A 26,249-nucleotide genomic window follows, 5' to 3' on the forward strand; every position below is an offset into this window, starting at 1 on the left:
GCACATGCCGTAATGGTCAGTTGTCACCATCTTTTCACTCAGAGACCAGCATACCTAGTGATTTACTAAAAATGCCACTTTCTCCAATCTGTACTTGGGACGAAATTGAGGACAGGGTGGTGAAGGGGATTGGCCTAAGCTCACAGTGGCAAACATTGGCTGGGCTGCAGGAGTAGGTGCCACCACTGGGTCTTTGGACTCAGTTCCCATAGCTCTCCGTTGCATGGGTCAGAAGGGCAGTGTGGTTGTGACCAGTTCTGTCCCCATCGGTGCAGTCAGCCATGAGCCTGGCGACCCTCCCTGCATGCGGAGGCTGAACTTCGTGCGGCTACTCATTCTCTACACCCGGAAGTTTGAATCCACGGACCCGAGAGAGGCCCTCCAATACTTCTACTTCCTCAGGTTAGACTGGCTTTTGACCATTTACTTCATCTGGTTTTGATTTCTGCCACTGTGAGAATGACAGAGACCTTGGGGCCACACCAGAAACCAGGTTGATTTTGTCCCCTTCTAGAGACGAGAAAGACAGTCAAGGAGAAAACATGTTTCTGCGTTGTGTGAGCGAGCTGGTGATAGAAAGTCGAGAGGTATGTCTGTTAACTTTTCTCCACGCCCCCATGATTTCCAGTGTACAAGTTCTCATGCTGATGTGATACTGGATGGTCACCTCAATATGAGTTTGGTGGATGTGGCTGGGGGCAGGGGGGTGTTAGAGTTTTCTTTGGTTTCTGACAATGAAAACGTTGATTCAGTCTCACTGTTCTCTAGTTTGTGCAAGACTTCTCCCACCTCCCCTATTCCTCTCTTGTCTTCAAATAATTGTGGATTATGTATATATCCTCGTCCAATCAACTGAGTAAACTTTTTTTTGTCTCTACAGTTCGATATGATTCTTGGGAAACTAGAGAATGATGGAAGTAGAAAGGTGGGTTAAGTGCACCCCAGAGGTGTGTTAGTTTGCAGTTGGGGATTTATAATTGTCCAAAGAATACAGTTAGATTTTAGGATTCAAGGTACTGAAGATGCAAATCTGAATGAAGTTGCTTAGTTTTAAAAACAAAGAATGAAAATTACAGGCCCCAAATGATGACCTTGATTTTACATACATTTACATTTCTCCTTAAAATATGTAAATTTGTGGTTAGGGGGCCACACCAGAAACCAGTGTTTATGTATTATGTTCAGAGTACTCATCTGTTCACACCTGCCATATTTTCAGCTGAGAAGGCTACATTTCTGCCATTCTTGGCTCAGAAAATATGCAAGAAAGAAATTGGTTACTGCACTTACTCTCCCCAGAGGGGAAAATTACAAATGCACTTGACCTCTCTCAAAAGATAGTTTTTGAGGGCTCAGAACTCTACACTGACCCCAGAGATGCAGCTGCTCCCGTGAGCCTTAGCAGTTCCCTAAGACCCATCATGGCTATTGGGCAATGTAGAAGGGGCAGAGGCCCTAGTGTCAGAGACCCCTCCTGACCCACTCGGGCACTCTCCACATGCCTCTCTTAGGGACTCACTTTCCTCATCTGTAAAAATGGGTGGTTTAGAGACAGCAGTCTCAAGATGACCTCCCACTGCTCACACCATCCAGAAGAAGAACAGTGGCAGTGCTGGTGACAGTGGCCATGCTTATGGAGCAGTGACAACTGCCAGGCCCCTGTGCTGAATGCTTGACATGTATTTTCTCACTTAATCATCACAAGAACCCAACACAGTGGGAACCGTCATCTGTTTTTCAAGGGAGGAAGTGGAGACGAGAGGTTATTTTCCTCAAGATCACACAGCTAGTAAGGAAGTGAGCTGGAATTTGAGCCCAGTCCTTCTTGACCCCAGAGCCCATGCTCTTCACTGATCTCCTGTGCTGCCAGGGTGGCGGAGCAGGTCACCCGACTTGGTCCAGGGCTGATGGAGAATCAGATGGCCAGTCAGACGTCACATAGTCTGCCCTCTCTCTTCACGGTACCTCAGGCCTCTCCCATACTTTCTTGACCATTTGGTTGCTGTTGAGTGATGATGCAGATATTTTTTGTTTGTTTTTAGTATCCTGACACCACTTGCCATATATTTTTTCAGGACTGGATTTCTTTTGCCATCTGTCTTAGAAAACAAATTCAGAATCTTTCAGATACTTTCTCTGAGCCTCCTGGTTTTTTTCCCCCTAGTACCTATTCATCAGCAAAATTAAAATCATTGATGATTTCACCGATTCTCTAGGTCATTTTGGAAAATTAGAAAGCACAGTCTTACTGGTGACTCCTGTGCTGCCTTTGAGTCTGCCTCTTCATGGGTAGTTTCCTTGGTCCTTTTCATATGTTTAGTACGACCTTATATCTTCAAGAAAGCCAGAGTCTAGCTGATGAAATATGTGCATTGCCCAGGGCAAGTATTTTCAGTTAAAGTAGTTTTCGGATCTCAGTTGCTTCTCTGTGTTTAAAATAACAGCTCTGTCCCCCCATTTCTCTCTTCCTCCCCTCCATGATTTGTCTTGTCAGCCTGGAGTCATAGATAAGTTTACTAGTGACACAAAGCCTATTATCAACAAAGTTGCTTCCGTGGCAGAAAATAAAGGACTGTTTGAAGAAGCAGCAAAGCTTTATGACCTTGCCAAGGTAAAATGTGCTCTTTTCTTTCTTCTGCACTTAATAGATCTGTCATCGGCCTTTTGGCATTAAATGCACAAACATTTCGATGGTGCCATTGTTGTACCCCTCTCCCTGCTGAGGCATTTTCTCCTAGTGCTTAGGCAGTTAATAGTCCAGTCAGGGTGAAATTCCCATTTTACAGAATTATTTCTGCCCATAAGGTCTTTCTGGCCAAACAAGAGTGACATATTGAAAGGCTGTCCCACGGGCACTGAGCAAAGCCTCCCTTGGCAGCAGAGGAAGCGCCCATCACGCTTGGGTGGTGAAGCTGCTGGTGAAGATGCCTGGTGCTCACCCTCCGGGCAGCCGCACAAACACTGACCGGTGTGTGTCAGGGAACAAAACCACAGCTGAGGGGTTCTGAGAGAACTGGAGGAAGTAGCTCGTTGAGAGAACATGCGGGGAATACCGATGACTGTTAGGGCCTGAAGAAGAGTACATTCTCTCCTTTTCTCAGCTGACCAACGTGGGCAAAAAGAGGGTTATAATTCATTTTTCCTTTCATTTAAAAGTGTTCTGATTGAGGTCTAATTAAAAAGTAGAAAAATGTACACATATTCAGTGAACAGCTTGATGAGTTTCCCACAGGTATGTATCTGTGTCATCACCACCCAGATCAAGATACAGAACAAAAGTTCCCTCTTTGGTTTCGGTTATTTAGGTTTTTTCCTCTTATTGATTATTTTTAATTGATTCCTTTCTTAATTTAAAAAACCGAACAGAATGCTGACAAGGTGCTGGAGCTGATGAACAAACTGCTCAGCCCTGTCGTCCCCCAGATCAGTGCCCCGCAGTCCAACAAGGAGAGGCTGAAGAACATGGCGCTCTCCGTCGCGGAGCGGTAAGGCCGGGGCTGGCTCCGGGGGGTCCCGGGGCTCCCAGCGCCCACCCAGACGCATCTTCAGCTTTACCGTAGCATCAAAGAGTTCCCCAGCATGGCTCTACTCACTCACCCTCCCACCAGCACTGACAGTTTGACAGTTCCTGTTCCCCCACGTCATAACCAACTGTCACTTGGCACTGTCACTTGGTAAACATTCTTGCGAAAAGGAAGGGTATGAAAGGGTATCTCAACATTTTAATCCTGTACATGAGGTTTAATTCTAGGCATTATACTCATCTATATGTCATTAGCAGCCATCTCAAAGACATTTTGGAACAAAGCTAGTGATGGATGGATGGATGGGGAAATTCTTAGAGATGTAGTGGCCAGTGTTTCAGAAGCTACCTTCCTCCCCATGAGTTCGAGGAGTTATCATACTTTAACCAGTGTAACTCCCAGGCTGGGGCAATATCTGTCACTTTCTGTGCCCTCTGCAGATACGCCCAATAAAGTGACCCAGTGAAAACTGGGTTGGAGATGCTTGCTGAGATGGGGGCTGAGGCAAGAGAACTGTGCTTCACACAGAACATTTATAGGTGGATTTCTGTCAAACCCGCCATCAAATGCTTGGCCATTTCAAAAGAAACACTATTTTCCACTCCTTAGTTCACTTCATCTAGAGAGTTTAAGAGGTTTTGTTTGACATTTTTTAGATGCTATCCTCAAGTTATAGATTGCACAGAAATTCCTAATATACCCCCCTTACTTCTTTTTTGTCCTTCAGGTATAGGGCTCAGGGAATCAGTGCAAATAAATTTGTGGACTCCACGTTCTATCTTCTGTTGGACTTGATCACCTTTTTTGACGAGTATCACAGTGGGCATATTGACAGAGCCTTTGATGTAAGTTTCAGGAGGGGTGTTTGAAGTGCAGGTTAATGTATGCCCTTGAAAAATCAAAACACTTCGTGAGATTCATTTAAAACAAAGGAAGTGTCACCAGTATGCCTGTTAAGTGAAGAAGGACAAGTATGATCCTGTGAATATAAAAGGGATTTCTGTGTTGCTCTTTTTTTCCTTTTTCTCTTCCTTTGTTCTTTAGTCTAAAAACAGAGAGGTTTCTCAGTAATTTGAAATCTCTGAATTGTAAAACTGCCTCAGAAAACGAGGATAGGAATTGAGTCAGTCAGCAAGTTAGAATCAAAGCCTTTGAATGAGGGGATTAGCATTTCCTATTAAGAAGCCCACTATGAATGTGTTAGATGCTGACTATGTGTTTGAGGAGATGAAATGACTGTGATGGTTGTATCATATGGGACCGATGGGTTTTGTTTTAAATAGATAATTGATCGGTTGAAGCTGGTGCCCCTGAATCAGGAAAGTGTGGAAGAGAGAGTGGCTGCCTTCAGAAATTTCAGTGATGAGGTGAGTCCTTTTCTTCCTGAATTATAAAATTCTTTTTTCCCCCACTTCTAACTGAAAGCTTTTGTTTTAACATAGCCAATAACTTTAACAGTCCTACAACAGTCACCATCCAGACTGAGTTTTCTAAGACAAGTCCAATTTCAGGTATCCTGGGCTGGTTTTTCTGTGAGTACACATATCCCCATCAGATTATAGTCTGAGTTCCTGACTCAGAAAATACACTCGCTTTAGAGACCAGACATATTCTTGGGAGAAACAGGTTTCTTGTTGATCCTGTGGGATCTGGTTTGATTCTTTATTATGCACTTGTTCTAGAGGGTATGTCAGTGCTTAACTCTGATCTTGTCTAAGTAGTTCCATTGGGTACATGAAATATGCATCATGATTCACGTCCTTCTTTCCCTTCTCTGAACCATTTTGTCTCAAGAAGCAGGTGCAGTGACCACGGACTCAGTTATCAGCCCAAGAGCCCCAGAGCTACTGTCTCTCTGCAGGGTTTCTAGCATGTTGCCACTGCTTAGCCCAAGGGTGCTCAACTGGGCTGCACACTGGAATTGCTAGGAGACCTTTAAAAAAATCTGTGTGCCCAGGCCCAGAAATTCTGGTTTCCCTGATCTGAGCTGCAGCCCAGAACTCCCCTGGTTATTCCCATGTGCAGCTAAGGGTAAGACTCTTCTCTAGAACCACAGGCACTGAGGGCCAGCTGCCTGGTTCCAGGATGTTCCTAACAGTGTTTCAATTTAAAACCATTAGTAAGCACATTCCTTTTATGAAAGCATGTTTCTGTTCTAGAGGAAGAAGAAAGGCCGGCTTCTGCACATGTGGTGAGGCAGCTGCCTGCTGTGGTACACACAGTTCAGGAGGTCTTACCTCTTGCCGACCATCCCTTCACACCTGCTGCAGTTCTACCCCTAGCCACTCCTTCTGTTGATTCTTGCCCTCCCCTGGTTACATCATTCAGTGTTTCATGGACTGAAGTGTTGTACCAGGGCCTGTCCTCATAGACACTCCCAAGGACTCTGCTCGGGCTGTGCTGGTCCCATGGAGACAGTCTGGTGGGTCTGAGACAGTGGGGAGTGGTAGGGACTGGAGAACCAGTGTATGCGTCCCTGCCTGCTGACATTCAAATGCAGGCTTTTGCTAATCACTCTTGCTGGCCAGACGTAGTGGGCATGCGTTTTGCTCACTGCCCCTGCCTAGGAGGACTGGCATAAACAAGGGATCAGAAGAGTGACCTACCTGACCTTCTGAGTAGCATTGCCTGAGCTTTGCTTTCACGCTTGACATTTCAATGCCATCAGCTCCTTTTTGGTGGCTGTGTGGCGCTCCACCTGGCAGCTGTGGAGATGTGATGTGACCAGGCCTTCCTGGAGCACTGCTCCCCCCTTCCCCAACCTGTAGTTGGCCCCAGGGCTTGGTTCTTTCTCCTTACTTCATCTGTGTCCCTCTGTGCAGGTCAGGCACAACCTCTCAGAAGTGCTTCTCGCCACCATGAACATCTTGTTCACACAGTTTAAGAGGCTCAAGGGGACAAGTCCATCATCGGCATCCAGGCCCCAGCGAGTCATCGAGGACCGTGATTCTCTAAGATCCCAGCCAGATGGTTGGCCAGAGCCATCGCTGAGAACCACCTTTCTGGTTTGCTGTCCATTGCACCTCATGAGACCACTGCTCATGACCCTAAATTGCTCGTTTCTTTACTACCTGGCAGCTGGGTAAAGTTTGTGTCGGGGGCTCCCGGAAGAAATCGAACATTAATGGGGTTGCTACTCTTCTCAAGCTAAAAAACAAAGATGTGCTAAGTCAGCGAATATCACCTTTTAAAAAATCAAAATGCTAATTTATACTGATTCCACAAGAATTCCAGCCCTTTTTTTTTAAATATATTTTTATTTTAAATATTTTTAAATAGAAGGTCATTTTATGAGTGTCAGTTCAGCACTTTCATGAAAACCATACTTACTTTTGGTCAACAATTTGATGCAAACCTTGTTTCTGCTGTCATCTCACAGTGACTCCAGAGAGGTACCTAGGACAGTCGTTATCCCCATTTTACAGTTGAGGGATCTGAGGCCTGGGTCAGGAGGTGTCTTGCTTTTGTGGGCCCCTCAGGTGGTAGGTGAAGGAGCCACGTCTGGAAGCCGGGTCTGTCTGATACCAAGGCCAGTGCCCTCTCCATTGCCTGTGGGGCCTCCGGCATTGCTTGGGTCACGCAGAGTCCAGGTAGATAGAACCCTGGGATTCCAACAGTGTATGGTGTACAGTTGATTTGACAAAAGGGGAAAGAAAGGTGTTTGACCCAATTAAACCATTAATTCCGTCGTGCAATGGATAGCGCATTGGACTTCCAATTAAACCATTAAAACAGGCAGTGTTTTAGAATTACCTTTCCCTTAACATTTCCACTTAATGTTTGGTGAGTCTCTCAGTATGGTGTACAACAGCCATACCTGATTTTGGCAATCAAGAAACTAGAGCCTTGAAAATCTATCTCCCGCCTCCACGGATATCTGAGGGCTCTCTCTGCTATGACCCCTACAGGCATTGTCACTGTCAGAACCTCTGCCTCGTGAGTGACGGTGGGAATTTTCACCTTTAGCAGCATACATAGCAGTGCTCAGAAGTGGTCCTCTGACGTGGTAGGCCCATCCGTGTGTGCATGAGAGGCAGCTGCAGGTCTGCCGTCTGCCCTTGGACAGGCAAGAGCCTACATAGGAGATGTGCCAGCAGTGGGCTGGCTGTGCTGGGGCCTTGGCAGCAGTGCTGTTGTGAATACAACTACTGAAGTGGTGGGCGTTTCTGATACTCTCTGTACTGCTTACAGGTCAGAGCAGGGCTTGCTCACAGAGAGCAGAGCTGGTGGCCTGGCAGGTCCATTTTCCACATCTGAAGGGAACTGATTTAAGACTAGCTGGACTCACACGCTGTGTGTTTTAGTCTCTCTTTTTTAGGCACTTAGTTTTTACATATGATGGATAAAGCCATTCTCCTGTCTTCCTTTTACCCACCGCTCTCCTTTGTAATGAAAGGAAGGGATGGGTGGAGTCGAGGAAAGACTTATGTGTAAAAGCTGCCTGCCCAAGAATTGGCCTCATGGTTTAAGCTGCAGTGTTGCCAGGGAGTGGATGGGTCCCTTGGCCTGCATACCCCTAGAGCTTACGTAAAGTAGCTGCAAGTTAGGCAGGAGAACCCATGCACATTTTTGCACTTTTAAAGAAAATCTGATGGATACTCTCATCATAAAGTAAATTTCTTTTGGTTTGGACATTAATTAGGACCTTTACTTGCCAATTTACTTCACATATCAGGTAAAAGGCACTTACCTTTCAGTTTTCTTCTTGAATGGTCCTTAAGAAGCCTAGTAAGTGACCCTTGAATTTTTCTTAAAAATCTCATTACTGATCCAAAAGATGTGTGTAGACCCTCCTTTTCTATTCCAGATATGGTTTCCTTTCCTGCTGGTACAAGCATCCAACACACCTCAATGTGGGGCAACCTGAAGCTGTTCTCTTACGTTTCTTTATTCAGTAATTTATCAGTTGGAAATTGGAGTGAAGGTTCCTATTTTTGTTGTTGGAAACACCTGAGTTTAAATCTTTTTCCTTCCTGGAGCAATCCAGGAATCTCATAAATATTGTTGCCTGAGAAAAGAGGACCAAGCACTTCTGTCAGGAAGGAAGGAATGTAAGGAGTGAAAGGAAGGCAAGGGGAAGATGCAGGAGAGGAAAGAGCTGGAATGGGCCTCACTTATGCACGACTGTTGCCTCTGGTAGTGCAGGTGCTTCATGAGGGTCCTAGAAAGAAACTCAGGACCCCATGGTAACAGTTGGACAGAAACCAGCTGGGGGAGAGAGAGAGGCTCAGAGAAGTAGAGCAGGCAGTCTGAAGCACAGGGCCGTGTCAGCAGCTGGTCAGACGTGTCAGGTGAGGCAGCTTGCCCGGCACACCCATCCATCTTTTGTTAAGCAGAAGGGCTTTGGAACTGAGGCCCCAGCAGCCGAGCTTTGCTAACTCTGCACCATGCTGGAGGAACATGATGGTGGAGGGTGAGACTGTCATCCACCCACCGGGAATCTGCCCTGACCCCAAGGGGTAGAAAATGGAAGGCCGGGGTGGTGGTTCTCAGGACAGTGCCCTGACCCAGAAGTTAACTGGATTTCTTCTCTTCTTCCCCTTTCTCTCAGCAACTCCGCAGCCAAGCCCGAGCCCTGATTACCTTTGCTGGGATGATACCCTACCGGACATCTGGGGACACCAACGCGAGGCTGGTGCAGATGGAGGTCCTCATGAATTAAGTGCGATGCTCCAAGGGGCTCCTGGGGCTACTCGCTGTCAGTACCTCAGGCCTGTGGGCCTGCCAGGGTGGGGGGAGTTTCTGGTTTTGTTTCTGTTGTGTTAGTTTTGTTTTGTTTTTTTGTATTATGTATATTTGTCAACACCAATAAATTTCTTTGATTTGTATTTCTTTTCACATTCTTTTATTTTCATTGTTTTGTTTTGTTTTTCCTTTGAAATTTTGTTCAAATTTTTATTTGTGTGGGAGGAAATGTCTTCACTAGTGCTTGGGCCAGAAAATTATAGGCTTATATAGGCATCTGTGATTTGGTTAAAGTTGACCTTAAATGATTAAAAATTCACCCAAAATGAGCAAGGAAATGAAGCCTTTGGGAGTTGCTTTTATTTAGATATAACATTCCCTGTAGCAGGGTCACAGTTTGCTTTTCACATTTTTATTTGAATGTGAAAGCCAGTCTCAGCCTTGGTAAGTTAAGATTTGTGTGTGAAATACCAAGCACTCCATGTCCTCTTCCCTCTTACCTCACCAAGGTGGGCCTTGGCGTCCGGGGGTCCAAGACCATCCTCCAAATTATTTGGTTTGCTGTTCTGTTGAAATCCCACTAGAGATGAAAACATAGGCCTAGGAAACGATAGCCTAGTAAATGAACCTTGTCGGGGTCTCAGCTGGAGCTCGAGGGAGGGCAAACCTGGGAGCCCTCTGTAGCTGCAGCACTGCGAGGCGACTGCTTGGCCTTGTGTACTCTCCTCTTCAAGAGGACTCCTAAGCCCCTCTTTTCCCTTCTCTGGTGCTTGGTTCTTCTGCTTGGACAGCTTCCCCTCTCCTTCCCTTTCCCACTCATGAAGCCAGTTGGCCGGGCCGGCTCATGGGTCTCATTACATTGGGCATCAGCACCGTGGATGTGTGGTCCCTGAGCAGAGGTTGTCCCCCATCATTGGCCCTGTTTCTCCCGAAGCCTTGGACTAAACTAGAGAGGACGTGAGGACGAGTGTTTGTTCCTGAATGGACCAGCTGGGGCTACGAGAAATTGGGTATGGTCGGCTCTACCGGTTTTATGGACTGCTCCTGAGGCGGGCTCTCCCAGGAGGATGTTAAGATCCCCAGAGTCTCCAAAGGTACTTTTTTGCTTCTAGGGAGGAAACTCTCTCTTGTCACAGGGCATGGTTACCCTCACAATCCTCTGGTTATAAAAATACTAATTGTTGCCTTTCCTTGTAGTAAAGAGCTAATAGATAGATAATGGGGCCATCTGCTGTTCATCAGTTGGGTCCCCTTATATCTATCAAGGATGTAGCCTAAGGGGCTGTCTCCCTCCTCTAGTCCCATCTATTCACCTTCGATTGGGCTTTACTAAGAAAGTCTCAGAACGCAAGCACTGCAGGGGACTTGATTTAGCAAGTTGTGCCCAATTTATATGTGTTGATTATATTTTAAACAAAGCAAACAATTTGCTTTAACAGTGCCTTAAAAAGAGTATTCTGAGGACTTTTCATAAAGTTTGATTTAGGGTTCTTTTCTTTTTTGATACTAGATCTTGTAGATAGAAATATAACAGTGTCAAAAAGGAGAGAAGGCGCAAGGTGTTTAAATATGTATTTGCTCCCTGGCTCACCTCTTGTTCATCATTCTCATTGTGAGAATTAATTGTGAATTTGCCTTTCCTTGTGTCATGCAGTTCTGCCAGCTCCAAATAGGAGAGCTGCACGTGAGCCCTGCAGAGGGGGATGAGGTCCTCTACCCTTGGACAGAAGGGAGAGGAAAGCTGCCCTGAAGGGGGAGCTGGGTGGAGTTGAGAGGAACGCAGTCCCTGGTTGGCATTTGAGAACTTGCGTAGCGAGGGACATTTATAGGAGAAATAAGGTAACTTGGTTCATACCAGAAGGGCTGGGCCAGGCTCATGGAGCAAACCCAGGGCTTGTCCTTTTGACGGATTCTGTGGTAAAGCAAGGCCTGCTGGGTGCAGAGATGCAGGAGACATGAGGCCGAGTTTAGAAGGCCACAGCATCTAACAGGTTCCCGTGTACTCATGGTTACAGCTTGTGGCCAGAAATCATGGTCCTGTGATAGATTATTAGGTTAAAAGTCATCCTTAGCTCACTCGGTCAGGGAGCTAAATCCTTTCCCTTGATACTGGTCCATGATTTCACCATTTACCCGGAGAAACTGAGAGAAAGTGGTCCTGGTAGTCTTTCATCTTCCCAGGATGAGATTCCAATCTTTCTAACAAAATCAAGGGTACTTGGAGGCTGACAGGGTCAGTGCCTGCCTCCAAGTGGCTCATAATAAACTCACTGAGACACTCAGAGGGATGTACTGACTTGATCTGAGTCCCTTTCAGAGGCCTAGGGATGTGATTGCATGGACTCTGTTCCTTTGATTTTTTTTTTTTTTTTTTTTAAAACAACCGTGGCCGCCTAACTTCTAAGGGAAAACAAGTGGAACTAGTGAGCTCTCAGAGTGCGAATCCTTTGGTTTTATCACTCCTGAGCTGGATGCGTTCATCAAAGAGCAGGAGATGCCCACGCACACTGAAGCCAGAATGTAGGCCCTGCTCCTGCCCTCCAATAACTTACAGTCTAATTAGGGACTTGTAATGGCAGTAGAGCAGCCACTATTGTTATTCTTTTGATGAATCATTTAAATTCTAGGGTTTAGGTTACTTGAAGAACAGTACTATAGACTTTCCCACAGAATCCCGCACTTGCTGATGTAGAGGGGAAAAAAATTGAGGAGCATTTACTCTTTGGATTCTCACGCCTGCCCGCTCTGTTTGAGTGAACTGTTTTGGCCAAAGCTTTAATACATAATTTAACTATAACGTGCAGATGTGCCAACGTCCTACTGCTTTACACTGATCCCCACAATCATTGTTTCTCCATTAGGCATCTGAACCTTTGTCTAGCTCATTAGGTAGTTCACATCACTGCCACATTTCCATTATGTCACTCAGAAAGTGACTCAGGCATGCCAAACGCTGAATAAAACCCCAAGCTGGGGCATTGTCCCAGGCCCACCAGAGTGCTGGCAGGCCCCAGCCTGCCTGGACTCTCACTTAGCCTCAGTCAGTCATAGAGATTGACTGAGCCCTGTGTCCAGCAAATTGGGAGAAAACGTTATAAAATTCCTAATGGAGATGTGCACTTTATGGTATTGTTCAAGATGCTCATTTTATATCAGTAAAAAAAAGGCTTTTGTGCCTGCATTTCAGGAATATCAGGAGGAAGTCAGCAACTCATTAAGGGGAAATTGTGTAGCTCCCTGCAGGAAAATGAGGCTGTTTTGAGGTCCTGGATGGTCCCCTGTTCTTCATTCTTTGTAGGTTGAATTCAGAAGTCACCTATCTCAGGCCCATCTTTTGACAGCTTCATAGTATACTAGTATCCCTCACAGGACAGGGACAGGAGGGAAATAAATGTCTTGCCACTTGTTTCTAACTAAAAAGGTTGGTGGAAAAAAGCTTAAAACCACTAACTAAAATGTTTCCAAAATTATTTTCAAGTGATCTGTGCTGCTCCTTGCCTTTTTATACATGTAACTGTTGTGACTGGCTATAGCTCAGGGAGGGCCTGCCTAAACAGGCCTGTGTGTTGATGTGTCAGCCTAAGTTCAGTTCAGCAGTTACAGTCCTGCATGTGCTGGGCTGTGCTAGGTAGCTGGGGATAGCCAGGTCATCAAGCCCCCATCCCAGAGTTGTTCAGAAGTCTAAGTGGGCTCTTTCTTTCCTTTTTTTGCCAGGATCATCTAAGTGGAAATACTGTTGGTTATAAGTGGCTAACCCAGGAAGGGAGGAAAATTCTTTGTCCTAATCTCGATTTTTGAAATAGCTTCTGTGTGCCCTCTCCTAGGTATTTAGCCCACGATGGCTCGCTCAGCAAAGGTTTGAACGAGCAGGTTCTTTGCTTCGGCCTCCTGTGCCAGCCCCCTCCCCACATCCTCTGTACCAGCTCCACATGCCTGGATTCAGACTTAGGGGCCTTTAACAGGCATTCAGTCTGAAAGAAGGTAGAGGGGAGTGTCTCCTGGGGTTAGATAAAACAGGGCTGATCCTTCAAAGAAGGAAACTTGCAGAGCTGCACAGTCTGTAGGGAAACATTGAGAAGAAGGGGTGGACATTTGATTTACTGTTAACAATGATAAAGGCCAGATCTTTAAAAAAATAAAAGGTTGAGGGGCTGGCAGAGGCCCAGCATTGCATATTGGCATACTCTATATGCCCTGTTGCCTTTGCCCTTGGGGTCCTTGAGAATCTCTTTCTTAGGATGGGGAGGGCAAAAGAGTTTGCCTCAGATAGTAGCTTCTGTTTGAACAGGAAAGAGGGGAGCCTGTGATCCCAGAGGCGACTTCCAACAGAGAAACAGACATACTGTAGCCTCTTGGCTGGCCGCAGCAGAGCTGACCTAGGCAGGCTCTCAGGTGGCATCCAGGGCTGGCATGGCCTGCAGCTAAGGCCCCTTCATCTGCCCCAGATTTAGCAAATAAAAGTACAGGACACCTGGTTAAATTTGAATTTCAGATAAACAGTGAATAAGTTCTTAGTATAAGTTTGTCCCAGTTTTTTCTGACTGCCTTATTCAGGCTGGCCTCTGCTGGCATCTGCTGCGTAGAGGCTTCCAGGCTTGGTACAGGCTGCCAGTAGCTCTCCAGCTACATTGGATTACCCTGATTTGTTGCACTGTTTGTGCCTCTGTGGGCAGCGGAAATGACAGTGAGATATGAAGTCACTGGAGAGAGGGCAGTAAGGGGAATTCAGTTCTGAAGAGCCAGGCAGGCTGAGTTGGATGAGTGTGGGCCCCCGTTGACCTCAGCTGCTAGCTTCTACTGGGTATTTTTCCGTCAGGAATTTCAAATGTGTATCTTATAAAGAGAGCAAGGAAGCAAAGTACAGCCTTTTCTCACTTGATCAGTAACTTTGATTAGAGATGTGTGGGGGGGAGTTCTTTGCTTTGTTTGGGTGACTGATTATTTTCCTTTCATCTTTGCTTTGCTGACGTTGTCGCTCTGTGTGCTATTTGTGGGGAGAAGGGGCAGGGTGGGAGAGAGTCGGTATATGTTTTCTCACGTTCCTTCCTGTACAGTAACTTCTGCATTTACTCTGTTTAGGATGGTTCCTTCACCACCACCCCTGTCCGTAGCCAGTAAATTTCCAGAATGTTCTCCCTAAGTGTCATGTGCCCCCTTTGTTCAGTCCTTCAGTGGAGCAGAAACCTCTCTCAGGCCTCCTTTCCTGGGAATGTCCTTAACTGAGGCACAGACTGGGGCTCCTTGGAAGGCAGCAGAAGTGCCTCTTCCCAGCCTCTGGGGGTGACTAGGCCTGGCCCCTTCTCCACTCCCTGCAAGGAAGGCTAAGGCCTGCCGGGCCCCTGGGTCCTCGAAGTCCCCACAGGTTTCTGTAAGTACAGGACTCCCATCCCAGCTCCGAAGTCTTGCTCTCCCCTCACCAGCCTCAGAGTTCAGTCCCCTGGCTAGGGATCTGAGGGAGGTCGGTCTGGCTGGAGGTGTGGTGGGACAATAGATCCAGAGTATTTTGATGGTGACCCAGCATGTGGCATACATTCTGGGGCTAGGAGCTGTTGGAGCTCTGACCATTGACACTGGGCTCTCAGTGGAAAGCATTTTAAATGGGGGTCAATAGCCAGTTATTGGCCTTGGGAAGGGGATGCAAGATTGTTTCAATGGTGGGAGAGACTTGGGCCTGGTCACAGGACAGTTGTCCCCTGCTCTCTTGGGCAGTATCTGCCTGTGTTTCTGACCAGGAAGGGTTTTCAGGGTCTGGGGTTTGGGCTTCTGCCTGGGGATGTGCAAATGGCTGAGGAGGTAGGGGGTCTTCATTTCTCTCCACCTGGGAGACCTGGCCCTAACGAAGAGACAGGCTCTAGCTGCCTGGTGGCAGGATACTCTTTCCTTGAAGGAGCTACAAGGAAGAGCTTCAGCCCATTCCCTTTGCCTGGGGGCCCTCAGCTTGTTTTGGCCCCTGCGACCTATGTGGGGCCACTTCCTGATGAATCACCTGGAAATCTGGACCTCAGACAAGTGCCCATGTAGGGCCCACCCCAGGTAGGGCTTAGTGGTCTCTTCCACGCTCTGCAGCATCTCCTGGAGCAGGAGCTGGCAAGAGCCGGTGGCTGGAGAGGGGAATCTGTCAAGGGGCTGGGGGCAGGTGGAGAGCTGGCTGCTGCAGTAAAGCGTAGCCCCGTTTACCCAGATCTCAGAGCTAGAAGCTTTTCAGCGGAGTCCTAGTTAAAACCTTTAAAATGCCACCCACGAGGAAAGAGGACAAGGTTAGGGCCACTGGTCACCCCAAATGAGGGGTGCTTTAGCCATTCCCTTGGAACAGCCAGATTTCCATAGAAGCCCCGGGAAGCACACAGCCACAGAGAAGTATGAGGACTGATGGTGGGCAGTGAGGCCCCAGAGCCCAGGAGAGCTGCATGCTGGCGGTGCTGTTGCTGGGGTAAGACATTTTCCTCAGGGAGGTCGGCTGGAGAGCCCCTCTGCCCAGTTGCTGCAAATGCCTCCCCCCAAACAGTGCCGGCCCAGAGGCATCACCCTCACCACCCGGCTGACCCTCTTGCACTCACAGTGGGTCCCTGGGTGAGCTTTCATACTGGTCAGCCACACACATCAGCTGGCTTGTATTTTTAGGAAAATTAAACCAAACCCAAAAGGGCATTTTGATTCCCTAAATATGAATGTTTGGGATGTGGCCCTCTGGTGGCTGGCAGCGATTATTAGCTTTAGAAAGCACAAAAGGCCTAAGAAAGATTTCGAGACTTCTTTTTTTTTTTTTTTTTTTTGTGGTATGTGGGCCTCTCACTGTTGTGGCCTCTCCCGTTGCGGAGCACAGGCTCCGGACACGCAGGCTCAGCGGCCATGGCTCACGGGCCCAGCCGCTCCGCGGCATGTGGGATCTTCCCGGACCGGGGCACGAACCCGTGTCCCCTGCATCGGCAGGCGGACTCTCAACCACTGCACCACCAGGGAAGCCCCATTCAAGACTTCTTTGAAAACTAAATTCTGAAAGGAAAGAGCTCAGCAACAGTGGGGGTCGGGGGGAGGAAAAGGAAATGAATATTGAGGGACCAGCCCAAGACTGAAGGCTCTCCAAGCACAGAGCCCTGAATGGAACAAGCCCACCAGGCCTCAGGGCCTGGCATTTTCAAGAGACGCCACAAGCCTTGGAGCTGGCCTGAAAGTTGGGCTATAATCCCTGTTTCACCATCTGGTAATCATGTGACTGAGGGCAAGTCGTTTGACTGCTTAGAACTAGATTGCTCAGATGTAAAGCAGGGATACCAATCATATTCCATCAGCCTAATGGGAATATGAGGTTAATTTATAGAAATCACCTACCTATTGCCTGACATACTGTGGGACCTCAATAAAGGTTAATTTTGGCCACCCTACTCCCAGCGTTGTTTAGATGGGTCTCTAGGGCTATAGGTATGTCCTCTACCATTTGGCTTCTGCACTTCACAACAGGTTTTTCACATGGGTGCAGGGTGGACTCAATTACCCCCACCCCAGGGATGGCAATCTTTTTGTTTTTTGCAAGAGACAAATTTAGGTTAAAATTAGTAAGGCAAAAATTTGCTACAAGGGGACCAACGTTGGCATGTCAAGTTCAAGTTGTGATTCCTGTTGATTCAGTGACCGCTGATTGAAGAATGCAGTTCAACAAATGTTTGAGCATCTATCCTGTGCCAGGCATTGTTCTAGGACACAGTGGTGAAATGAATTGATATCCCTGCCTTCAAGAAGCTTACCTTTTACTGAGGTGAGACCAACAGCAAAGGGCTTCTTCCTAGGTGAGACCGAGTTGCATTTCCTGCTTTTGTAAGCTCATGGTGTGGTGTGGTAGGCGGGGAGAAGAGATAAGCAGGTGTGTGCGTGCACACAGACACTATAATAAAATAGGAAGCCTTAGGAAATGCCACAAGAAAGGGCTAGATAAAGAAGATCAGATTTCCTGTGGCTGGGGGATGCAGGAGCCATCTGCACTTGACCAGGATCCAGACCGCAGAGGGGTGGGTGGGGTGGGGGGCCAGCGTGGTTTGGGTGTGGCCACCCAGCCATCCCAGAATGATACAGTGAGCTCCACTCCAGCTCCCCACTCGGCCCCAGCAGTCTCATGCAGCTGTTAATCTCTCCTATGACCTTGAAGCTGGGGAAACAGCAGGACTCAGGTGAGTTGAGGGGCCTTGGAGCCAGGTGGAGAACTGCCAGAGGTCACAGGCCTCATGTGCAGCCCTTCCTGGCTGAGCAGAAACCTGATTGTGGGGCATCCACCTTGTCCAAGAGGTGAGTATGTGGGGTTTGCACCTGGGGTGTGTGGTCCATCAGGCAGAGTGACAAGGGGTGGTCTCATTTGGGGACACACTTGTCTTACAAATCAATAACTGTAAAGCTGTCTGTTGGCCTTAGGCAGTGAATTCAAGCAAAGGGCTGATAACCTGCTTATATATTCATGAGTCTACCCAGGATAAAAAAGCTCTTTAAAATCCTTTTACAACATGAAAGATTATTTTTAAGAACCCTAAATCAGCATTACCTTTATCAAGAAAAGCCAGATTTTGTGCTGTGCACAGCCTTAATCAACACATCTTTCTCAAGCTTATAGCCCCAGCTCTGCCATTCTCAACCCTGGATACCGATTAGGATCACCTGGGGAGCTCTTAAAACTAGTGGCTTCCAAGCCCCTGCCCCCTGAGTTTCTGACTTAATTGGTCTGGGGAGGGGCCTAGGCGCTGACTGGTTTTTTAAAGTTCCCCAGGTGATTTTCATGTCCTGGGTCAAGAACAGGGTCAAGACCATTGTTCTGAAGAAGCAGGGAGTGAAGTAGGCCCCTCTAAATGTGGACTCCCCCCACGTTCCTCAACAGGGACTTTCAATAAATCATAGATTGTCAGAGATGCACTAAATAGGAAGATGAAAATTCTAACTACTTAGGGCCCATTGGGTCAACTTGCCCATTGTGTACCCACCAAGGTCAAAGCTAGTTGTCTAGGATGGTTTTTGATGTTGATGGTTAATCAGTAAAAATGACACCAGTTGAAATGCATTACTGTGGGTGTGGGGGGTGGGTGGCGGGGACCGCAGTGTCCATTTCCCAGGAAATCACAAGTGAATGACCATCTGACAACTCTGGCCGAATCCCTGGGCCCTCATCAGGGGTGTTCTTTCCTAGTGTCCACCTGCCCCCAGCCTTCCCGCATCCACCTTTGGCAGGTACAGGCCTTGCCGGGCTTGTCCTGAGCCTCTCCAGCACTCAGTGCTGCTGCTAACGAAGCTCGCTGGGAGTGAGGACTCGATTCCCGCTCCACGTGAAGCCCCTCGGACTTCCTGCTGTAGGGCTCCATACCCTGGGGACTCGCACCCAGCCAGAGGGACCGCGTCTGGAGGGCAGACTCCCTTTGGATCCAGCCCCTTCCCCACTTTAGCACAAATGCATTCCGGATGGCAAGTGTCATCTTGCAGCTGAACCCTTGGTGACCACCGGCAGAAGATCGTTTGGGATATATATTAAGGAGGTCAGTAGCTTATTTCAAGTGTCTGGTAAAGGGGCAACAAGGTAATGGGGGAGACCCTCTCTCTGGGCTTCTGGGATCCTCTGGACATTTGCCCTGTCGAAGCCCGAGTTGTGATGAATGCAAATGACCAAATCCAACTCTCTTTGGGTTTCCACCTTCTGATCCCAAGCAACCCTTCCCTGCAACTCCTCCTAATGCCCTAACTTTTTTGTTTGTTTGTTAATAAATTTTAGTGCCTGCCCTTACTAAAAAGCATTGCCTTAAATAGTCAAGAATGAGTTGGTTTCTTCCCCCACCCCCACCTTTCTTTTCTGGTAGCTAAAGAGCTGGGGGAAGGGTGGGGGGCGGAATACACACACACACACACACATACACATACACACACACACACACACACACACACATATTTGCAGAGCAATATTAATGTCCTCTGAAATGCTTCTTCCACAAGTTCCCTCTCTCGATCATCAAAACACTCATTGAGAAGAATTATCCATTTGGCAGATGATGAAACTAAGGCACACAGGCCTGAGCTCGTGAGGTAGGTGGTGCAGAGCCAGGTCCAGGCCTCCTTTGACTCTTATCCTTCCCACTCCCTCCATGTGTCTAGGGCTGGACCCAATTTGGGCGATGGGGTGGGGGAAGCTGAGCTTTTAAAGCAGTTCCTTGATTCTAGGTCCCCTGGCCCCAGCTCCAGTATCAGGTCAGAGGCTCCTGAGCTCCAAAAGCTGCCATTAAGGAGTATTCTGATTAGGAATGCACCGTGGAGTTCAAAATCGAGCAGAATGACCATGTTTTTCCTCTATTTTTTTCAAGAAAGACAAAAAGGTTTACAGGAAAGTTAGAAAAACTGAAGGTGTATTTAAAAGTGACAAGCTGGGGCTAGGAGAAACAATGGGTTTGGCTCCTTGGTCTCTTGGAGAGCACATAGGCTGAGTCATCAGGGTGAAGAGCACATGGTCATGCCTGTGACTACAGGACCGAATTTCTGTTAGAATCACGGCTTCAGTTTGTGTTGATGCAGCAGGAATGAGCTCAAGCCACCCTTGTTTTGGAATCTTTTCCAAGTTTGGGTGGAGGGATCAAGGGTTGATGGAGATTTATTTTCTTTATGAGAAGAGGAAGAGGGGGAAAAAAAGTGAAATCTCTTTTTATCAGATAGTGACTACTGATTATGATTCTACTTTTTGCCTTGGCTGCCAGGAAGCTCCAAGCTAACACATGGCACTCTCCTGCCTTAAATGTTTGTTTATCTCTTTTTACCTTTATTCTAACTGTGCTACTTCATACATCCCACTCCATCATTACCCCAGCCAGAGGAAGTCGTCCCTTCTCTGAACCCATGTAGCATTTTATCAGGGATTTCTGCCTTTGGGCCTTGGGTTGTGGCTCTTGTGGTCGTTACCTCCTCTGAGGAACTATATGCTACTTGAGGACATTGTGCCCTGTCCTTCTGTGTATCCTCCAAAACAGCCAGGCTGTGTCTAATACATTATTACTACCTACAATTACTGTGGAATGAATTTGGCTAAAAAGACTTTTTTAAAAAAGCAAGTCTAACCGTGAAGAAAAAGGAACCAGGAGTTGTTCCTTTAACAATGAAAATATCTTAATCATCAAACATGTTTCCCTTTTGCTTTAGCTGCCAGTAGCTTCAAGGTACTTCAGTGTTCAACTGCTGTAACACTGTCCGGATAGAAGGACCAGGATTGCAATAGACACACTTATGTGGTTTGCAAGGCTCAAGAGAAATCTCAGTTTTCTTGGTCCTGATTGCTTGCAGAGGTTGCAGTCAGCCTCTGGCTTCCCAGACCTTTCCAGTGCCAGACACCTCCATTGTTGCCCTTCCCCCTACACTGTATACAGGGTTTTGTGTCTGCTCCCCACTTCCTCACTACCATCAAGTCTGTGCGCCCCCCCTGTGGGCAGGGACCCAGCCTCCATCATTTGCAGCCCTGGGCCTCTGCATGGCGCTGGCCGAGGGCAGCCATCGGTCGGGGAGGATGTTTGCCCAGGCTTGTCATCACTGCCTCAAACCCTCGGAGCCACATCCAGAGGAGGAAGCTCGCCGAGTTCTGGTATCGTTGCTGCAGCTGGTGTTGTGAATCAGGCCGACGAGCAGCGCATCCTCTTACCCGGCTATTTCACGACACCAGGGTTGCATCATACCCATCCTCTCCAGGCGAGCCTCGTGGGACCGGGGCGGATGTGGACGTGGGGATGGGGCGGGGGTTGGTGTGGGGGTGGGCAGTCTGCGTGTGAAAGATTGTTCTCTTTAGCCCACTGGGTCTCAGCCTGACTGCCCAGTTCCACCTGGGGAGATTTCTAAGAATACTGATGCCGGCCCCTCACCCCCTTTTCGGCCCCAGGCCCATAGCATCTCCAGTGGGGGAGTCAGCATTTGTCAGAGGCCCCAGTGAGATGGTTGAGTGTTGTGTGCAGTCAGGGATGAGCCCAAGGGCTCAGAGCTGTGCAGTTGTCTGTTCTGCCTGACTGTCACCAGAGCCCCTCCCGGCCCTCCCTGGCCCTGTTCTTTCTTCCTGGCACTGCTCACCACCCCACTATGCTCCCCACCAGCTTTCCAGAAACAGATGAGATCTGATTCCCCAGGACAAAGGCCAGTCTCCTACCCTGGCATTCAAGGCCCTCCTTGCCAGGTGTCCCTACTCAGAAATGACACCACATTTCCCCCATAGAGTCCTCCCTGTTCCCCTCTTCTCTCCAACTCCTGTCCTACATGAATCCGTGTGCTGGTTCTATTGGCTCTGCCTTCAGAATACATCTCAACTCCCAACACTTCTCACGACCCTGCCATCCACATCTACTCCCCGGCCCGGCCACCACCTTCATGCACCCACAGTGGCCCCACTAGTCTTGCTTTGCCCTTGCCTCCCTCCATCCAATCTCCACACAATGACCAAAGTGAACTTTGAAAAATATAAATCTGACCATCACATAATAGAACGTGCAACTTCTAACCCTGGCTTATAAGGCCTGGTGTCCCCCCTTCCATGTCTCAAACCCATCTCCTCAGTCCCTCGGCTCCTGCCATCCTGGCCTCCTTGCCATCTTGAATCCCCAGCCACACTCCTACCCCAGAGCCTTTGCACATGCTCTCTCCTCTTTCTGGAACCCCTGTGCTCACACCTGCTCACTTATGGGTGTCTCCTCCTTATTGTTGGATCTCAGCTCAAAATTCTCATTCTCAGAGAGGCCTAAATGCCCCTCCTTTAAAAAAAAAAAAAAGCTTTGTTTTCTTCATAGCACTTATCACTGAATGTACCATGATGATTGCTTGTTTACTGCTTGTCTGTCTCTTTCACTAGAATGTGAGCTCCAGGAGGGCAGGGCCTTTGTCTTGTTCCCCGTGGTGCCTTCCTTACCTAGCACAGGGTATGGTATGCAGTAGGCACTCAATAAATGTGAGTGACTGAAGAAACAATCGGACCACTTTCAGCCTCATCTCCCACCATTTCTTCCCTCCCCCGCCCACCATGGCACTGTGAGCTCCAGTCCCACCACCTGGTCCCTCCCACTGACCGTGCCTTCCCAAGCCCCCATGACCCAGAGCCCCCTCCATCCTTGCCTACGTCTCCCCTCAAGGCTCCCCCTCCTCCAGGGCAGCCTCCCTCCTCTGCTAGCCAGTTGCTGCGATCTCCTTGCTGGTTAGTCTGCCAGGCTAGGCTGTGAGTTCCAGTCCTGGTGCATAAAGGCTTAGGTGCCTCAGTGGCTGTGAAGACAGCAGGCCCTTCTGTCCTCACCATTTCAGCCCCCTGTGCCTGGGGTTTTCCCTTCCAGGGAGTTTCCTGAGTCTTTCTGTTCCTTTAATACCCCATTCTTCCTCCTCCGAGATCCGGGAGAGTCCAGGGGCCCTAAGTCACCCAGCCAGGGGCCCTTGAGTGAGTGAGAGCCAGCCTGATGTAGGTGTCATTTCCATTTGGCTGCTAAGTGGGGGCTGAGGGGGCTGAGGGAACGACTTGCTCAGAGCCCTGGAGAAACTGACAACTGAGACGGGAGCCTGACAGCCCCTGAGGCCAAATCCCAGGGTTTCACTCAGGGTTCCTCCAACTTCCACTCCTGGTCTCAGACCTGACAGGCTCTGGGCAACCTGGCAGCTGAAGCCCTGGAAGGCAGGAGTCGTGTGTGACCCACATGGTGCTCCCATCAAGAAGAGTGCCTCTGTGAGCATTTCTCAAAGGGATGGACTTCCATCCAAGGGCAGGAAGCCCCTTTCTTTGGCATCTGTGCTTTGGGACAAGGAGTTCCAACAGTCCCTTCAACTGTCCTATTGATAAGCCTTTTGAGGGGTCCTGCTTAAATCCCCCCACCCAGAGACATACAGGTATGGGGGGCACAGGAAAGGCTTCTCGAAAAAGCAAATGCTCCCCTCCAGGGCTGGAAGGGACCTTGGAGCTGACCCAGGCCTGGGATTGTAGAAGGGGAGGAAGTGGCTTGCTCAAGGTCATCCAGCAAAGCTGTGGGCCCTCATTCTGCCGGGGCCCCAGTGCTGCTGGAAACCAGCCTTGGTCCCTCTGACCACTTCCTCGCCTGAGATCTTAATCACGAATTTTCCACAGCTGCTCCGGGTACAGGGTATGTAGGGACGGCATAAGGGGGTGTTGGGCAGCTGTGATTTTCACCAATCAAGTGGCAGTTAAAGATGGAGAGGGCGATAAGGTCTGTAAGCTCTACCCTGAGGCCCCGTGGGAGGGAAGGAGTAATTGGCAGATGGGGCAGGGCGCTGCAGGGAAGGTGGAAAACTGACCACAGCTGTGGTCCTGGCCCTGGAGTCCTCACCTTGGAGCCTTCCCCCGTGCTGGCAGCTGGCTTGGGCTTGGAGACACCCTCCTGCAGAAGCCTCTCTGAGGAGGGGCCAGACGTCCTGGAGAGGGAGTAGGCGAGTCTGAGGGTCTGGGGAGCCCCGAGAAGAGTCTTTTAAAGAATTGAACACATAGTAAATATATCAACTTTGCAAAACAGTGCACAGTGATCATAATCTTTTGGGTTTGTCATCGAGGACCAGCCGTCCTCAGCTCACCTCTGTGCCTGGTTGAGCTGGGAGGACCCCGAGGACCTACCCTTTGTCCCCATCCCCGCCCCCGGGGTAGTTCTGTCAGCCAAGGGTTTCTGTGGCAGCCTCTCTTTGGTTCTGGCTTCCCTTCGTTACTCATTCAACAAGCGTTTAATGAGGACCTGCTCTGTGCTGTTCTAACTGCTTGGGAATGTCAGTGAACAAGATGGGCCCAGATCCCTGCCCCCACGGACTGGTCTTCTAGCAACTTGGATGAACTTTATGCCCCCCTTTCCAGGAAAATGCACTTAGGTATGAAAACTTGTCTACAAATTTGTGGGGCTCCTGGACCCCAATTGAAGCACCTTCATCTTAGAGGGGTGATTCCCTAACGCAGCTTGCTACCTAACACAGTCTGAGCATTTCCTCCTGTCCTGGGCCCCTCTGAACCAGGAGTGAGGGGGCGGCAGAAGCCAGCCAGGCCCCCCGCAAGTTCTCAGTCCACTGGTGCTGACTTGCTGATGGACGTCATGGAGCCCCAGGGGGCTCTGAGCATCTCAGAGCTGGTCTCTGGGGACGTAGGTGAGCTTTGAGAGCCCGGCTCAGGTCTGAGAGGCAGGGCAGGGAGGTAGAGAAAGTGTGTCCCTCATGAGGAGGGCCAGAGCCTGGGCATAAGCCAAGCTTAGAAGCCTGTGGCTGGTGGTGGCCTTGAGGCCTCCATCCATCCCCTGCCTTCAGAAGAGCAGCTTGTCCTCCAAGACTCCGGTCAGGGGTCTGTCCTGTCCCTGGTTGTCCCCACCCTGACCCTCCTCCATGTGTATCTCTCCCATCGCCGCCCTCTTCACAGAGCGGGGCTGGTCTCTTTCCAGGTCCGTTTCCCCCACTAACTCAGCAGCCCTGTGAACGTAGGCCTGTGCCCGCCGTCTGTGTTCCTGCCTCCTGTCTCCACCCATGACATGGTCGATGGTCAATAAGGTTTGTTAGTTGAATGGCTGAAAGATGCAAAACGCAGCAGGGATAACAAAGAGATGAGTGGTTTTCCTGTGAGCTTTAGGCCACCCACCCCCAGGAAGCAGGCTCTGAGACAAAGGTGAGCCTGCAGGGCACTCACCAGTAGAGCTCTTGGGGTCAGGACCTCTGGCGAGAAGAGAAGGAAGCAGGACAGGACAGAGGGAGGAGTGGGCTGCTGTGTAGACAAAGCCTCAGCTGACCCTGGGGACTTCTGGAGGTGGGGTGGCTCCTCAGATCTGGGGGCAGGGCATCAGGCCTTTGCATCCCGCACCTATCATTGGATGAGAGCTCCATGGGGGACCTCAGCCGTAGGCAAGGCCATTGCCATAGGAGCTGACACTGAGACCCCTCGCAGCAGCTGGGGGTTGTCCTTCTTTTCTGGTGGCACATCAGGTGGCCACCACACTACCTCTCTCATAGTAAGAGAGACTAACCTTTTATATGTGTGTGTGTGTGTGTGTGTATCTTTTTAAATGTCATATGGTTCATCTATTCGAACATACTAAATAAACAAAATATAAAACTAAATACCATATACTGAAACAAGAGGTTTTTGAACCTGCGTGGAGTGGGTCCTCAGGCCATCAGGCTGTCTCTGGGGACCCTCGTAGGGTCCCTAAGGATCCTCTTGGTGAACACTCCTTCCTAGGGTCCGGCTGCTGATGTCCACTGCCCCCAAACTCAGAAGAGCCTCTCTAGGACCCAGGGGCTGGGCATGCCCCCCTTCTCTGCTGACCCAGCCCCGGCTCCCAGTCCAAGGCCATGTTGCTATCTCCAAGATCTGATGGTGGGTAGGACAGCATCAGGCACGTGCTCTGCCTCCCACCCCGTCCAGGGACCTTGCTCGCCAGCTGTGGGCGGTTTGGGCCAACCTCTCCGCCTCCTCCCTGCTGTGGACCCAGCCTATAAAGCCACCCTGCGTGTACCCGCCGACCCTGGCCCCCTCCCCCGACACCCAGAGCCACAATGGCAGAGCTGCCAGTGTCGGAGATGCCCAGGGACCCTGCTCTGTGCAGTGGGCGCTTCACCATCAGCACGTTGCTGGGGGGCGATGAGCCCCCCCCACCGGCCGCCTATGAGAGCAGCCACCCCAGCCACCTGACCCACGGCAGCACCTTCTACATGCGCACCTTTGGCTACAACACTATCGATGTGGTGCCTGCCTACGAGCACTATGCCAACAGCACCCTGCCCGGCGAGCCCCGAAAGGCCCGGCCCACGCTGGCCGACCTGCACTCCTTCCTCAAGGTAAACACCGTCCCAGAGGAGTGGCCCTTCCTGCTGTGTGACCTTGACCAGTTACCTAACCTCTCTGAGCCTTGGCTCTGTCATCTGTGTCATGGGGACAAACAGGTGTCTTCCTCATGGGTTGAGAGGCCCACATGGAACGCGGGTATGGGAGCTGTAAAGCTCTGGGCACATGTAATATTCATTGCCCAGTCATTGGCGACCCAGTCAAGCAATCTAGGGTTGCCCAGAGAGGTAATGAGCTCCCGGTCAGTGGAAGTTTAC

The 26,249-nt window shown here is 49.3% G+C and overlaps 2 protein-coding genes across 7 annotated transcripts in view; both read left to right on the top strand.

Annotated features, from left to right (window-relative positions):
- The window catches only part of NUP93 (nucleoporin 93), a 102,698-nt gene extending 93,346 nt beyond the window's left edge, over positions 1-9,352 (top strand). For 2 of the 3 annotated variants that reach the window (XM_060130521.1, XM_060130522.1), the window contains 9 exons: positions 276-402; positions 515-587; positions 881-925; positions 2,495-2,611; positions 3,367-3,485; positions 4,252-4,369; positions 4,808-4,891; positions 6,347-6,475; positions 9,076-9,352. In XM_060130521.1, the coding sequence (XP_059986504.1) occupies positions 276-402; positions 515-587; positions 881-925; positions 2,495-2,611; positions 3,367-3,485; positions 4,252-4,369; positions 4,808-4,891; positions 6,347-6,475; positions 9,076-9,186 (923 nt within the window). In that variant the 3' untranslated portion in view covers positions 9,187-9,352. Of the gene's footprint in view, positions 1-275; positions 403-514; positions 588-880; positions 926-2,494; positions 2,612-3,366; positions 3,486-4,251; positions 4,370-4,807; positions 4,892-6,346; positions 7,531-9,075 lie in introns of all 3 variants that reach the window. The other variant, XR_009537006.1, reaches the window with a different exon arrangement.
- A 16,351-nt stretch (positions 9,353-25,703) lies between these two features.
- Positions 25,704-26,249, top strand: part of SLC12A3 (solute carrier family 12 member 3) — a 36,295-nt gene continuing 35,749 nt past the window's right edge. For all 4 annotated transcript variants that reach the window (XM_060129925.1, XM_060129928.1, XM_060129926.1 and 1 more), the window contains exon 1: positions 25,704-25,985. In XM_060129925.1, the coding sequence (XP_059985908.1) occupies positions 25,704-25,985 (282 nt within the window). The remainder of the gene's footprint in view (positions 25,986-26,249) is intronic.

Source organism: Lagenorhynchus albirostris, chromosome 19 (genome assembly GCF_949774975.1).
Source record: "Lagenorhynchus albirostris chromosome 19, mLagAlb1.1, whole genome shotgun sequence".
In the NCBI taxonomy this organism is placed as follows: Eukaryota; Metazoa; Chordata; class Mammalia; order Artiodactyla; family Delphinidae; genus Lagenorhynchus; species Lagenorhynchus albirostris.